The 13,512-nt window shown below is 40.3% G+C and overlaps 2 protein-coding genes across 4 annotated transcripts in view; one reads left to right on the forward strand and one right to left on the reverse strand.

Annotated features, from left to right (window-relative positions):
- The window catches only part of LOC133387806 (probable methylcrotonoyl-CoA carboxylase beta chain, mitochondrial), a 39,297-nt gene extending 37,718 nt beyond the window's left edge, over positions 1-1,579 (forward strand). For all 3 annotated transcript variants that reach the window (XM_061633394.1, XM_061633396.1, XM_061633395.1), the window contains one exon: positions 894-1,579. In XM_061633394.1, coding sequence (XP_061489378.1) covers positions 894-983 — 90 coding nt within the window. In that variant the 3' untranslated portion in view covers positions 984-1,579. The remainder of the gene's footprint in view (positions 1-893) is intronic.
- A 586-nt stretch (positions 1,580-2,165) lies between these two features.
- Positions 2,166-13,287, reverse strand: RPE65 (retinoid isomerohydrolase RPE65). The gene is made up of 11 exons (XM_061633397.1): positions 13,196-13,287; positions 12,954-13,095; positions 10,600-10,747; positions 10,053-10,134; positions 9,604-9,736; positions 9,342-9,481; positions 8,521-8,650; positions 4,053-4,167; positions 3,720-3,814; positions 2,589-2,700; positions 2,166-2,317 (listed from the first exon to the last, which is right to left on the reverse strand). Exons 1-11 carry the CDS (start codon positions 13,270-13,272, stop codon positions 2,166-2,168), a joined length of 1,326 nt encoding a protein of 441 aa, XP_061489381.1. The 5' UTR covers positions 13,273-13,287.
- Between the last annotated feature and the right edge of the window lie 225 nt (positions 13,288-13,512).

The raw sequence follows: 13,512 nt of genomic DNA on the forward strand, positions 1-13,512 counted from the left end.
TTTTTGGCCTCTGTTGTAAAAAAAAAGTCAAAAAGCTCTACTCTGAATAAAGAGGTTGTTTTAAGATCAGATCTTGCTATTCCTGCATCTATACCTAACATTCTGGGCTTTGTAACCTGTTATATTTTTCAGAAGGCACTTGCTGTTTCCTCAGACTATATCAAAATAGCATTTTTCCCCTACAAGAAAATAAGCCTCATGTCCCTGTGTTATGGGGAAACAAGGAAGATGTTTCCAAAAATTAATGCAGCAGTAGCAAAGATACTCATACTATACTCAGTATTTGACAGGGAACATCAGTACTGCAGAAAGTGTTGTTTGGTTAATCTATTAGTTGTTTAAAAAGACTGTGTTTTGGGATGAAGATGCTTGATGTAGTTTTTTTTAATTATCATAGGTGATCCTAAATTTAATTTACTTTCATACAGCCCTGGAAAAATGATATCTTTCCCACCTAGCCTAATATTGATCTTGTGTTCTATTTGATAGAGAGGTTGAACAAATGCTTTTCTTTTTGCTATGGCAATCAGATCTTCCGAAATTCTTACAATGGCAAATAATCGAGTTATCATGTGTCTGCTCTAATACTGCTACTGTTTGTACTGAGCTCAGAATTAGATAACTATATTGTTTTTAACTGTTTTAATTATGTGTTTTAAATTGTTGTAACCTTCCCTGGGATCTCTGGGTGAAGGGTGGGTAATAATAATAATTTTTAAAAATTGACTAGATACACTAGCCATTAACTCTCAATATCTAACCCCCTAACTTGTCATATGAGAATAATAATGTTAACAGGTTTGATGTAAAGATTACAAGATAATGTATGTCAAGCACTTTAGAATGTTCAGTGTGCATTTACTGTTATATTTGTTGTCTTTTTCTTTTGACAGGTTATTGCACAATGTTTAAGAATTATAAAACAGCAGAAATACCAGTTCATTTCCTTGCACCAGTCTCCTCTTCCTGTCATAAGAATTTAGGCAGCAAAAGCCTGCCTATAAAGAATTGAATTTGAACATTTGAGACGCTGATTGTTAAATATTAATCATTAGTATTTTAATGTCATTATATCGGTATGAAAACACAGCTTGATTTCAAAAGATATGTCAGTTGTCAATCATGCTTCTAGTCCTGTCCACATCCACTGGTAGGTTAATTTAAACTGATGCCCTTTGCACTGAATTATTATTAAAGGTATTTATGGGCTGCTTTTCCAAGGTTCAAGGTGACTTAGGCTAATAATTTAAAACAAAATTTAAAAGAAGCAGAAAACCCAGTTGAATAGCATTAAGAAAAAAAAATCCAAATAAACCAACCAGCCAAACCAAAATCTAGATGGAAGAGATACATTTTGCCACCCCTCTGAAAGGCTCCAAAGAAAGAAGAGCCCACTGATGTAAAACCCGATTCTAGTATTGACAGTTCTCACTTCCCACAGAGTTGGCTCATGAAATATGAGCAGATTAAGATGACTGAAGCGGAGGATAAGGACAGTGCATTCACAATTTTGATGCAGTTTTTACCTCTGTCTTGAAGAAACTATTGACCTTTTGTGCAATAAAGACTTTCAGCTTAACTCCTTTTGCATACGATCATGGTAATTTCCCCTCACGAGTGGGGATTTATTGTAATTTAAAGAGATTTATTGTAATTAAAGTTTTTCTTACTTGTTCATAATTGTTTAAAAAGTATTAGAAGTCAAAGATGAGTTCTCAGTTTGTTTCTGAAAATGTATTTGCTAAATGACTATATTAAACAAACAATTCCAGACTTGTAATAGAGCTTTATCCGTTTAAAATGAATTGGTTCTCTCTTCCCTTGCCCCTTAGTCAGCCCCTGGCTTTAAAAGTTAATGAGTCAGACTTCTAACTCATTAGAGTCACTAGTATGGTGCTGATGCATCTTTTCACTTAAATCTCCAACTCTAGAATGAGAAATACCAAATACTGACCGTTTTTATGTACATTTGTTTATCTACAGTGCATGAGGTTCACAAAAGCATGCTTCAGTTTTGTCATTGTACACTTCTTTGAAATGTTAATATACTTCTACAGATCCTCAAATGCAGATAGTTAGAGGGGTGCAGTTTTTCAGTTCAGTTTGTAGCTGCATCCGTTATGCTAAAAGGCAGACTTTAATAATAGGTGTAATGAAGGCAACCATCATGCTCTTTTGAAAAGCCCGTGAAAAGTAACTGGGATGTTTATGTCCACTTCTGCCCTGGCAACTTCACTCATGTCCTTTGCGCCCAAGATCAAAAGGTAGGCAGGCTTTCGCCCACTGCCCGGACTAATGACAATGCTCAGGACAATACCTGAACGGAAAGAAATATGAGTTAACTAGTTGAAGCCGCACCAGACACGTCAACAAATCTCCACTCTTCCATCCAGGAACATTGCAACAATTAATAAATCAAAACCCTTACAGGTTTTCCACTATCCATCAGTGAATGTTTGGGTACAAACCAAGCATCTTTTCTGGCAATCCTGTATAGCTGTGCAACACGGCTGGCATGCAAAGAGAACCCTCCTAACCCACAGGACAGAAGATTTCTATAAACTTGATTAAAGACATCAAAACATTACCATCATCTTCTTCCAGGGCATCTGGGTGAGAAACAAAGATGGGTTCAGAGGGATAGGCATCTGGTTCTTGCCATACCCATGTCTCCCTTGTTTTAACATTTATCTTACAAAGCTGGAAAGAGATTAAAGGGAAATACTGAAGTTTGTTCATTTCTCATTAGCATATAAGTGGTTGTTAAACAGGCATGTGTGGTAGCAGTGCGGGCAGGGCAGTATTGCTCACCTGGCTTTCTAATGCAAGGGGAAGGAGGGAGGCAATGGGGAATTCAATGCTATGTGGGTGTGACAGTGGAGCCAATCCAACACACCCATCACTGTGCCTAGCTCCTCGTGAACCCGCCTCTCCCTTTCAGTGACTGGCAGCAAAACATGGTGTTGGGATGCCAGGTGAGCAATGCTGCTCTGCCCATGCCACTCCGTCAACCGCTACTGCAAATGTGTCATTACCTTTTGCTGATACTGCAAAATCACCTGAGAATACCTCTTACCCATTATTTTCACATAATGTGCCATGAGATGTTATAACAACACTACAGTAAAAACAATGGTCCCTTTTATGTGACTACCATATCAAAAGTGGTCATGAGACCTGGGCCTTGGGCAAAGACTGACATTCATTCTAGAGCTAAAATGATTGAATATGTATCATTGCACTGTGGAAAGAAACTTGTATAGAATGGACTTGGCCCAGTGCAGAGGAATACGTATTTGTCTAGATGTTAAAATATACTGTTTATGCTGCATGTTCATAAATTTACAAGGCCCTGAATGTTTATCTGTCTGTTTTTATACTGAGTGAAAAAATGCATTTACTAGTTTGGATACCTTTTACACGCTGGATTTTTCTTTGAGAGCTGGGCTTGGATTAATCTCTCAAAATACGTTTCACGTTTCAGTTAAATCAGATTCCTTTTTGATTAGTCTTGAATTGGGCTTGATATTAATATTGAAGTCTGCTGGACATTGCAACAGCAAAAATAAGTGTTGAAGATAGTGTAAAATTTTGACTGAGCTGTGCTACCTTGCACTTTCATATCAATGTTGACCCTGGCCCTGTTGAGGAATCTAGACTGGTACCCATCTTTGTCCCTTAGCAAGATTTAGCCTAGTCTATTAGCGTATAATGCTTACCCTGTCTGGAACAAAATGATTCAATCCAAGGCCATATGCATATGTGTAAGGTTTCCCAGAATACATTGCATAGTTTATTTGTGGAAACTCAAAAGCTATAAAACAAAACAGATGCATTTTTAGGGATTACTGAGTCACTTCATTCTTTAAATTAAATAATTTTTGTCCTCCTCTTTAGCCAAAAAAGGCTCAGCGAGTGGCTTATAGATTGCTAAAAACCTGCCTTCTGATTAACAATCTAAAAAGACAAAACATAAAAGGAAGATGGATTGGAAGGGAAGAGGAAATAATTTACTAGGCTGTTTTTGTTATTCTGGCTGAGAGTGATCTTACCTTGACGGGGCCCTGAAAAAATAACTTCTGGCTCCAGCCAAATGGTTTCATCACTGTGCAGAACGGCAGTAGCTGTTGTATTAGGCAACGTGATTAAATTTTTGCCTATATCAGCCTAGGATAAAGAAGGGCAACTAAAAACCTGCTTTACACTTCCTTATACATGCCATTTTCCAGCATTCTTCCTAACAGTGTGTCCAAAAAACAACTGAGGACCAACGATGCAGTTAGGAGCAAGCTTGATTCACAGAATAATAATTATTATTTACATTTATTACTCACCCTTCACCCAAAAATCCCAGGGCAGGTCATAACAGTTTTAAAATATATCATTAAAAACCGATAAAAACAACCTAAAATCACATCACCAAAAATAGGGTGGGTCCTAAAAATATACATCTCAGATGTCAACGGCCAAGGTCAAGAGGTGCATCTTCAGGATTCACAGAAAACTAGACAGTAACGTTGCCAGACACACCTCTGTGAGGAGTTCCACAACCTAGGAGCTGCCACAGAGAATGCCCTCTCCAGGGCCACTACCCCTTGAGCTTCTGAGAGTGGCGGAACTACCAAAAGGGCCCCCTCTGCTGGTTTTAGCACCCAAGAGGGTCTGTAGGGAAGGCGGCAGTCTTTTGGATATTTGGAGCCTAAGTCATTTAGAGCTTTAAACACTAACGTGAGCACCTTGAATTCAGCCCAGAGGCAAGCTGTTTTGAAACGGGTTATACGAGATCTAAAGTAATCTGGCTGCTGCATTTTGGACCAGGTGAAGTTTTGAGACTTCTTCAAGGGCAGTCTCACGTAGAGCGCATTGATCCAATTTGGAAGTTACTAGAACGTGGAGTACTGTGGCCAAATTATCTCTGTCTAAAAGCGGCTAAAGCTAGAAAACTAGCCAGAGCTGGAAAAAGGCACTCCTAGTTACTGAGGCCACCTGAGTCTCCAGTGACAATGTTGGATCCAGGAGAATCCCCAAAGCTTTGGACCTGCTCCTTCCAGGGGAGAGCAACCCCATCTGGAACAGGCCATCCGGACATGGGAACTCTGGACACATAACACCTCTGTCTTTTCAGGATTCAGCCTCAATTTATTGGCCACCATCCAGCCCATCACAGCCTCCAAGCACTGGTTCAATACCTCAACCACCTCTCCTGATTCATATGGAATAGAGAGGTAGAGCTGGATGTCATCTGCATATTGATGGCACCTCACTCCAAATCACCTGATGACAACTCCCTGTGGTTTCATATAGTGTTAAATAGCATGAAGGACAAGAACACCACAGGACAATTCCCATCATGCCAAACAATAGCCTCCCATAACTACCTTTTGGAAGCGGCTCTGGAAATATGAGCAGAACCACTGAAGCACAGAAGGATACCGTGGTCAATGGTATCCAAAGCTGCCAAGAGATTAAGGAGAATAAGCAAGGATGCATTTCCCCTGTCTCTCTCCCAGCAAATATAATGAGCCAGGGCAACCAAAGTAGTTTCAGTGCCATGGCCTGGCCTGAAGTCAGACTGGAATGGATCCAAATAATCAGTTTTCTCCAAGCATGCTTGAAGCTGCAGCCAACCACCTTCTCAAGCACATTGCCCCAAAAGGGGATGTCTGCTAATGAGCAACAATTCTTTAACACTTCTGGGTTTAGGGAGGTCCTCTTAAGGAGGGGATGAACCACTGCTTTCTTCAAGGCAGATGCTCCCTCCCCCTCCTCCAGTGAAGCATTAATCACTCCCTTGACTCAATCCTCTACAGCTAGCTCTAAGAACCCAAGATGGTCAAGAGGGCAGGTGGTTGGCCACACTTCTTCAAAAGCTTGTCCACATCAGGCCACAAAAATTGAAACTGATCTAGAACTGGTGGCACAAACTGCTCTGGACACCTCCATTGGACTTGCTCTAACTGTGGCATCCAACTCTGTCTGAATCTGAGCAATTTTGTCCCTGAAGTGGCCTCCAAGGGGGTTAAAGCCAGATGACAAAAGCTAATTCACCACTTGGAAAAGATCTGCCAGATGGTTACTTGTGGAAGCAATGGTGGCAGGGAAGTAATTTTTCTTTGTGGCCACCACTGCCATGTGGTAGGCACACTGGTGTAATCTTACCCATGTTTAGTCAGGTTTGGACTGAGATTTATGCCATCTGTGCTCCAGCCACCGACCCTTCTGTTTCATTGCACACAGATGACTGGAGTATCAAGGTAACCTATGTGCTCCAAAGTGACAGCAAGAGCACTCAGGAATGGTTGTGTCAATTGCTCTACGCATCTCACCATTCCACAGACAGTATGCTGATGACACGCAGCTCTACTTCTCCTTTTCATCTTCTTCAGGTGAGGCTGTCGATTTGCTGAACCGTTGCCTGGCCTCGACAATGGACTGGATGAGAGTTAACAAACTGAAGCTCAATCCAGACAAGACTGAGATGCTGTTGGTGGACGGGTTCTCTGATCGGATGGTGGATATATACCCTGTCCTGGACGGGGTTACACTCCCCCTAAAGGACCGGGTTCGTAGTCTGGGAGTCTTTTTAGACTCTTCCCTCTCACTTGAGGCTCAAGTAGCCTCGGTGGTTAGGAATGCGTTTTACCAACTCCGGTTGGTAGCCCAGCTACGTCCCTATTTGAGTAAAGAGGACCTTACATCAGTGGTACATGCTCTGGTAACCTCACGTTTGGATTACTGTAATGCGCTTTACGTAGGGCTACCTTTGAAGACAGTTCGGAAGCTACAACTAGTGCAAAATGCGGCGGCCAGATTGCTGACAAGGACCAAGCGGTCCGAGCATATAACACCTGTTCTGGCCAGCTTGCACTGGTTGCCAATATGTTTCCGGGCTAGATTCAAAGTGTTGGTATTAACCTATAAAGCCTTATACGGTGCGGGACCACGATACCTTGCGGAACGCCTCTTCCGATATGAACCGGCCCGTGCACTACGTTCTGCTACGAAGGCCCTCCTCCGGGTTCCAACTCACAGGGAGGCCCGGAGGGTGATGACAAGATCTAGGGCCTTCTCAGTGGTGGCCCCCGAACTATGGAACAGTCTCCCTGAGGAAGTACGCCTGGCGCCGACTCTGCTTTCCTTCCGGCGCCAGGTCAAAACCTTCCTATTCTCTGAAGCATTTTAAGTTACATTGATCTAATTTTAATAATGTTTATTGTATTGTTGATTGTATTTTAATATTATTTTGTTATTCATTGTATTTTTATACTATTTTATGTTCACCGCCCAGAGAGCTATCGCTAGTCGGGCGGTATATAAATTTAATAAATAAAAAATAAATAATAAAAAGCCTCGACAAGAGCACCAGCCATGTTAGCCAGAAAATCCCCCAGAGCATTCAGAAATCCATCAGATTCCATACATTTCCGAGGGTGGACCATCTCAATGGGTCCCCCACCCTTGCAGAGTGAGGTAGCTATATTCAGCCCAAACCTTACCAGGGAATGGTTTGTCCATGATAATGGACTCACAGTGAGTCACCTAATCAATGGGGTATTACCATTCCGCTCTGTGGCAAACACCAGGTTTCTGTATAGCTTGTGTACTGCGACAGGCACTCAACTGCTTATACCTCATCTTTCATTATACTTATTCTCAAAGTGGGGTATGGCAAAGCGACAATATACATTCCAAAAATATATCCCAAATACATTTGGCTGTTTTTCAGCTGAAGGGTTAACAGCTCTGACCATGTATCTCATAGTGTTGCACTTATTCACAATTTAATATTCACCCCAAACTGCAGTGTGTTGAAGTCATCTCCAAGTAAAATACCTTCATTACTTTTAGCTATGTGTTTCTGCACACGTTCCAAGCTATTGTGTAATCTAATGCATACATTCTGAACTGAAAAATATCTACAATCATATAGCTATTAAAATCTATAACAAAATGGTGTGGAGGACCAACAGGTTTGTTACGGTATAAGTTCTTATGTACTAGACTTCAGTCCATGGAACCTTGTGCCATATAAGATGTCAAAAGTCACTTTGCTGTTTTCACAGATACAGCCTAACAGCTGCTTCTCTGAAAGTCATAATCTTTGAGTTACTAGTGAATTTCTGCTGAAGACGGACTGTAAAAAGATTTTCTGCAATAATAGTATGAATCTATCCTTGGAATCACTGACAAAATTCATCCATGAAACAATACATTCTGAGGAAAACTGATCTGTAGACAAACAAACATGCAGCATTATTTATGGATGAACAACACGCAGCTTCATAAGGGATTGTGTTTGAAGTTTTTTGCTTTGCTGCAACTGGTTTCATATTTAAAATTGTTTGTGTGTATTCTGGAATATTTTGTAGAAAACCTGAGAATTTAAGAGGAAGTTATTCCCCTCTCAAGGAAAACTGAAAACTAGATGCAATCAAAAGTGAGACATCCAAACGGATTTCTTCAGATGTTGTTCAAGTCTTGGTATTTCAAAGAAACGGAGCTATTAACTATTACTGCTACCTTCTCAATATTTAGGGGAAGGACATATCGGCGAACTTCAGGTTGAGGAGCTTTTTGTGCATTTTTCTTCACTTCTTCCCAGTTCTCCCGTAAATTGGCTAAGTATAAGTAATTGTAAACAAACTCATACCTGTACAAAGACAAAAGTATTAGCATTTCAATGTTGGAAACAAGCAGTTAGGGACATACAACATGGTTCTTGTTATGGCACCCTAGAAGCAAGATAGAGATGGATCAAATTTCTTGGAAAGTCCTGGCCCATAAAACATGCTCCATATAATAATCAATTAACATCTAGTTCACAACCAGTCTTCTAAAGCTGGTGGCATGAGGTTAGGCTTTAAAAAAACAAAACGAAAAACAATTAGATTAGGCCCCTTAGTCTGCAATCCTAAATACTTAGAAACAGAGAAGTCAGTGAGAGTTTTCTACATGTGTGGCTTAAAGTGTTCATACAGTTGATCCCTTTGTCAGTACAGAATTACTTCAAGTAGTAGTATGTATGCCAGTATACAATCTAATCTGTTTATTACACTTAAAAAAGAAAGCTGACAGTAACGTTTGGTGCTCATCTGTTTGACAGATGCTGCTTGGACTCCTTTAGAGCCTTTAATATGTAAATTCAAATGCAACACTCAAACTGTATTCAGATGACCCACCAGCCCTCTGAATGGTAGTTTGCTGCATTCAAACAGAACAACAAACTATGATTTAATCAAGCCAGGAAGTAAGAGGAAGCATGTGAGCACAGGGAACACTCCTGATCCTACAACCTGTGGTTTGGGGAACTATCTGAATGTAGCCTTCATGTCAGTACCCACCCCTTCCATGTGCATAGATCCACAACCAGAAATTCATTATCTTCATAGGTGTTAATGTGATGAAAGAGGTTAAAGGGTGAAGTCCGATATTTGATGTTGAGGTACTTTCCTTTTTTCTTTTCAGCTACATGCATCCAGACCTAAAAAAAATCAATCAGTCACACTGTTGAACTATGTGAAACCATAACATTGCATCCACTGCTTCATGCCCTAATATACTTTTGGCCAATGGGCATGTAGATCACAGAACAATAACACTTACCCCCATGCTTTCATTCGACTCAAAACAATCCATGTAATTGGCACCCCAAAGGCTCCAGGAAGAAAGAAACTTGAGCAAGTTGATTTTCACTGGGGTTTCCACAAACACAATGTAATTTGGAGTCAGCCCAAAACTGTTCAGAAATATAGTTCAAGGTTTCATGTCAGGTGAAACCATTTTGCAAAAAGGCAAGTGACAGCATACAAAATTCAGCTACAGGTTTTTGGAACATTAACCATTTCTTTACATTTTTAGTTGCTATTTAAGTCAGCCTTATCTGTCAGTAATAAATGAGAGCTCATCAAGTCCTACTCAAGTCAAGCTCATTTTCTGCTGGAAATTGTTTTCAAATGAGGATTGATTATATGAATTATATATTGCCCTTTAATGAATGTATGGCTAAAGCCATGCATTTATATAATTGGCTTATATTAGAGGGTGGAATTTACCTATGCACATAAGATGGCTTGAACCTGTCACTGCATGGAAACTGAACAACCACCTCACATTTGGTCATTGGATCTTTCTTATCTGAAGGGAAAAAAAGATAGTATATAAGGGCCCAATTCAACTACTGATCTTTTGTACTGTACAAGCTAATTAATTAGAATTGCATGCAAGAAAAAAACTGGTGCTATAAATGAAGAAACAATGGGTTATATCCAACATTAAGCATACTCAGAGGAGACTCATTGAAATGAATGGACGTTACTCACTTAGATCCATTAATTTTAATGGGTCTACTCTGAGTAGAGCTTAGTTGAATGCAACTCAAACATTCTGTCTTCAAACACAATAACTGCTTCTGTGAAAATTGAGTCTTTCATTAAGAAGAACCCTTTTGATGCTTTTTGCAAAAACACATCTGAAATTTTAGTTAGTGTGTAAGATATGAAAAAGTATAGCACAGTATGTGGCGGGTAGATTTAATCAGTATAATGGAAAAGTAACCATGCTGTGATAGTCTAAGTAGATTTTTTTGGGAAGTGAACAGACCTGCTTGTAGGGGAGGTATCCGTACAATATTGTAGGCAAGGGAAAAATTCTTTCCAAAGCAGTTGCCAATATTGTAAACTGTTCCGTCATTCTCAATGTGGGGGTGTGCTGTTACCCCATTGACTGAAACGTATTTGCTGACATCTACCTGGAGAACATAGTAGAAAGATGGAGGAAAATCCATTAATTCGCCTGGGGCAATTGTGCATCATACACACAGGATGTGTCTGGAGAGTTCGTTTTGTCATTTTCCATATGTCATCATATATACTAACAGCCAAGCCATACTCTGAGTGCCTATCTAATTCTCAAGTAGCCAGAATGGCATCATCCACACATAAGAGGGAAGCATCAGCACACAAAGGTCTGGAGAAGTACCAAATGTCTTTAGCGGGGGGAAAACACCTAAACTGGAAGCGGGTGGCATGGGGTGGGTGGGGCTGAAACCAAAAGCAGTACAATGTAGACAGAACATGCTCAGCAGGCACAAAATGCAGACTGCATGGGAAGGGAAACCAGAGAGAGGGAATGTACACATTTCTATAGATTTAGAGGGGGAAATAATACCTCCTTTGAGTTCAGTGGAACAATTTTCACTCAGATTTTAAGGTCATTAGGATAAGCCTGATTAATCTCCTGGATAACTACTGGGCACAGAACAGCATTCAGACAGTACTTCATCCAACCCACACCTTGTAGTTGAGATATCTGCGAGAAAGACACCGAACGTACCTATGGAAAAGCACTTTTGGTTACCTGTAATTGCTTATACAAAAGGGGCAATGGAAAAACGATACCTTGAAAAGCTGCTTTTGCCTAGTGAAAATCTTTTTAGAAAGGCTGACAAGACACAGATTTTTTCTGTCAAAAAACAAAAACCCTACAATAAAAAAAACCCAAACCATTTGTCAGGAAAAAAATCAAACTGATCAACAAGGAACATGAAATTTAAAAAAGAGTTTTGAAGCTGTCCAGTTCTCCTGGCCTGGTAACTTACATCCCTTCAGTTGGGACTGGATAGGTGTGTTCAAAAACATTACAGTGAAGGCTTGTACAGATTTTATCACTCTTTAAAAGGGGGTAACGCAAGGGTGGAGTCTTCAAAGTGCTATTCAGTTGCTCTGACATTTGATAGCATATGACAGTCCTGACTTTAAGCTGGCAATGGTCAAGTTGCTATCTGTTATCTTTGTGGAGAAGATCTTGAAGACACAAATTCAATTTGCACATATCCATATGGATGCAACTCTCTCCACTTCGGTATATATAGCTTCCTGCATGCTAGCTTTGCCTGTTTTGTGTGTGGACCAAGTGTTTGCGTTTGTACATAAACATGCATGACTCCCTCAAAATCCACTTTGGGCCTTTGTCTTGGGTCCTTTATGAACAGAATGATCTTGAATAATAGCTACTGCACACGTTGGGCTAGATCCAGAGTTTCTGTGAGTGGAGGTCCTTTCACAGGACTTCCCTACTACAGGAAGAGGGAGAAAATGGTTTTTTCTCTTTTCCCTTACAGCCCCGTGAAAATATTAAGGGACAGCCCCTCCCCCAGAACAGCATGGGAGGAAGCATTGAGGGCTCTGGGGGAAGGGGGAATTGGCAAAAAAACCCACCCTTCCTCTAGTGAAGGGGGGGGAGGAAATCTTCCTCTGCCTAGATCTCATATTTGAATATGTATGAAGTACAATGTCAGTATTTGTTTTGCCATAAATACCTGCTGCACATTGGCATTCCAACATATGTTTATGCAGCTAATTTTGATAACCACACCGCACTTGAAACCTAACTATCTACAGTTTTTCATGCACAAAAACTATGTCCTGCAATGAAAAAGGCTCTCTAGTTCTAATCTCCTAATGATGTCATTGTCCTCTGGTACCACCCATGAGAAGGTCTGCCTACTCGTACCAGCTATGTCATAGCAAGCTCTGAAAAACTACTGGTCTCTTTACAGCTCTTGCTGAAACACAAAATCTATAAAACTAACATGGCTACTTTACGATGTTATAAATCCAGTTATGAATACCCCACAAGTAGTAGTAACCAGCAAAATGTCATTGGAATGTCATTTGGCTCTGGCATAAGCACCAAAGATGTCAGTGTTTGCATGATATTTACTGGAGCATTCTGATAACACAGATTTTGTAAAATATGTATTGCAGTATCCCAGCATCTGAACAGAATTCTAATGGGTAGGTAAGTCTGGGTTGTAGGAACTCTGCTACAGGCCACATACACAAGGCAAACTGCTGCACATTCATATATTACATTGCACATGCAGACTGTGTGTCCCCATTTTTTTCCTTTGCATTTCTCATTCATCTCCGTCTTTTATCTGTCATTTTGTAAACCTTTTTAATTGTTTCCAAGTTTTCTGGGTTAATTTTTGTTATGAAGTTTGTCTCGGTACAAGCATAAAAATCTTCGCCCACAGGGTACACATTAACCAGGGCATTGTCAGTGACCTCCACACCTTGAAAGTACGAAAAAAACCTGCCAAATAGAATAAACAAGGACACTAGATTACTTTGTCTGATGGTGTAAAAAAAAGGGGGGGGTGTTAGTCTCTCACAATACATCTTTATTTTGTCACCTGGAAAATATATTCTTGCATGGATCCGGGTAAGCATATGTGCCAAATTCTGTAATCACTACTCTTTTCTCGGTCATTGCCCTTACATAGGCATCTGTCCGGATAAACCTATGGGGGAAGCAAGATAAAGAAATCCACATAACTATGTATGCAGTAGGCCCTATTTATATGTACCAGCAGCATGTGGTTGTTACTACCTTAAGGTTGTTCATGCACAACATCTGTTAACTTATGCCACATTCATCCATGTGGTGAAAGTGGATCGCACAGTTATGTGTGACACCTTCGTGACATGCCCTTTCCAATATTACTTCAGT

This window comes from Rhineura floridana, chromosome 6, assembly GCF_030035675.1.
Source record: "Rhineura floridana isolate rRhiFlo1 chromosome 6, rRhiFlo1.hap2, whole genome shotgun sequence".
Lineage (NCBI taxonomy): Eukaryota > Metazoa > Chordata > Lepidosauria > Squamata > Rhineuridae > Rhineura > Rhineura floridana.

Bases quoted from the DNA above. Each gene is read 5' to 3' on its own strand.
- RPE65 (XM_061633397.1), bottom strand. From the start codon at position 13,272: ATGACCGAGAAAAGAGTAGTGATTACAGAATTTGGCACATATGCTTAC. The intron at 3,815-4,052 runs GTAAGATCACTC...TTTGTTTTATAG, and splicing joins TTTTTCAGGGCCCCGTCAAG to CTTTTGAGTTTCCACAAATA. The intron at 2,318-2,588 runs GTAATGTTTTGA...CTTTCCGTTCAG, and splicing joins TGCCCTGGAAGAAGATGATG to GTATTGTCCTGAGCATTGTC.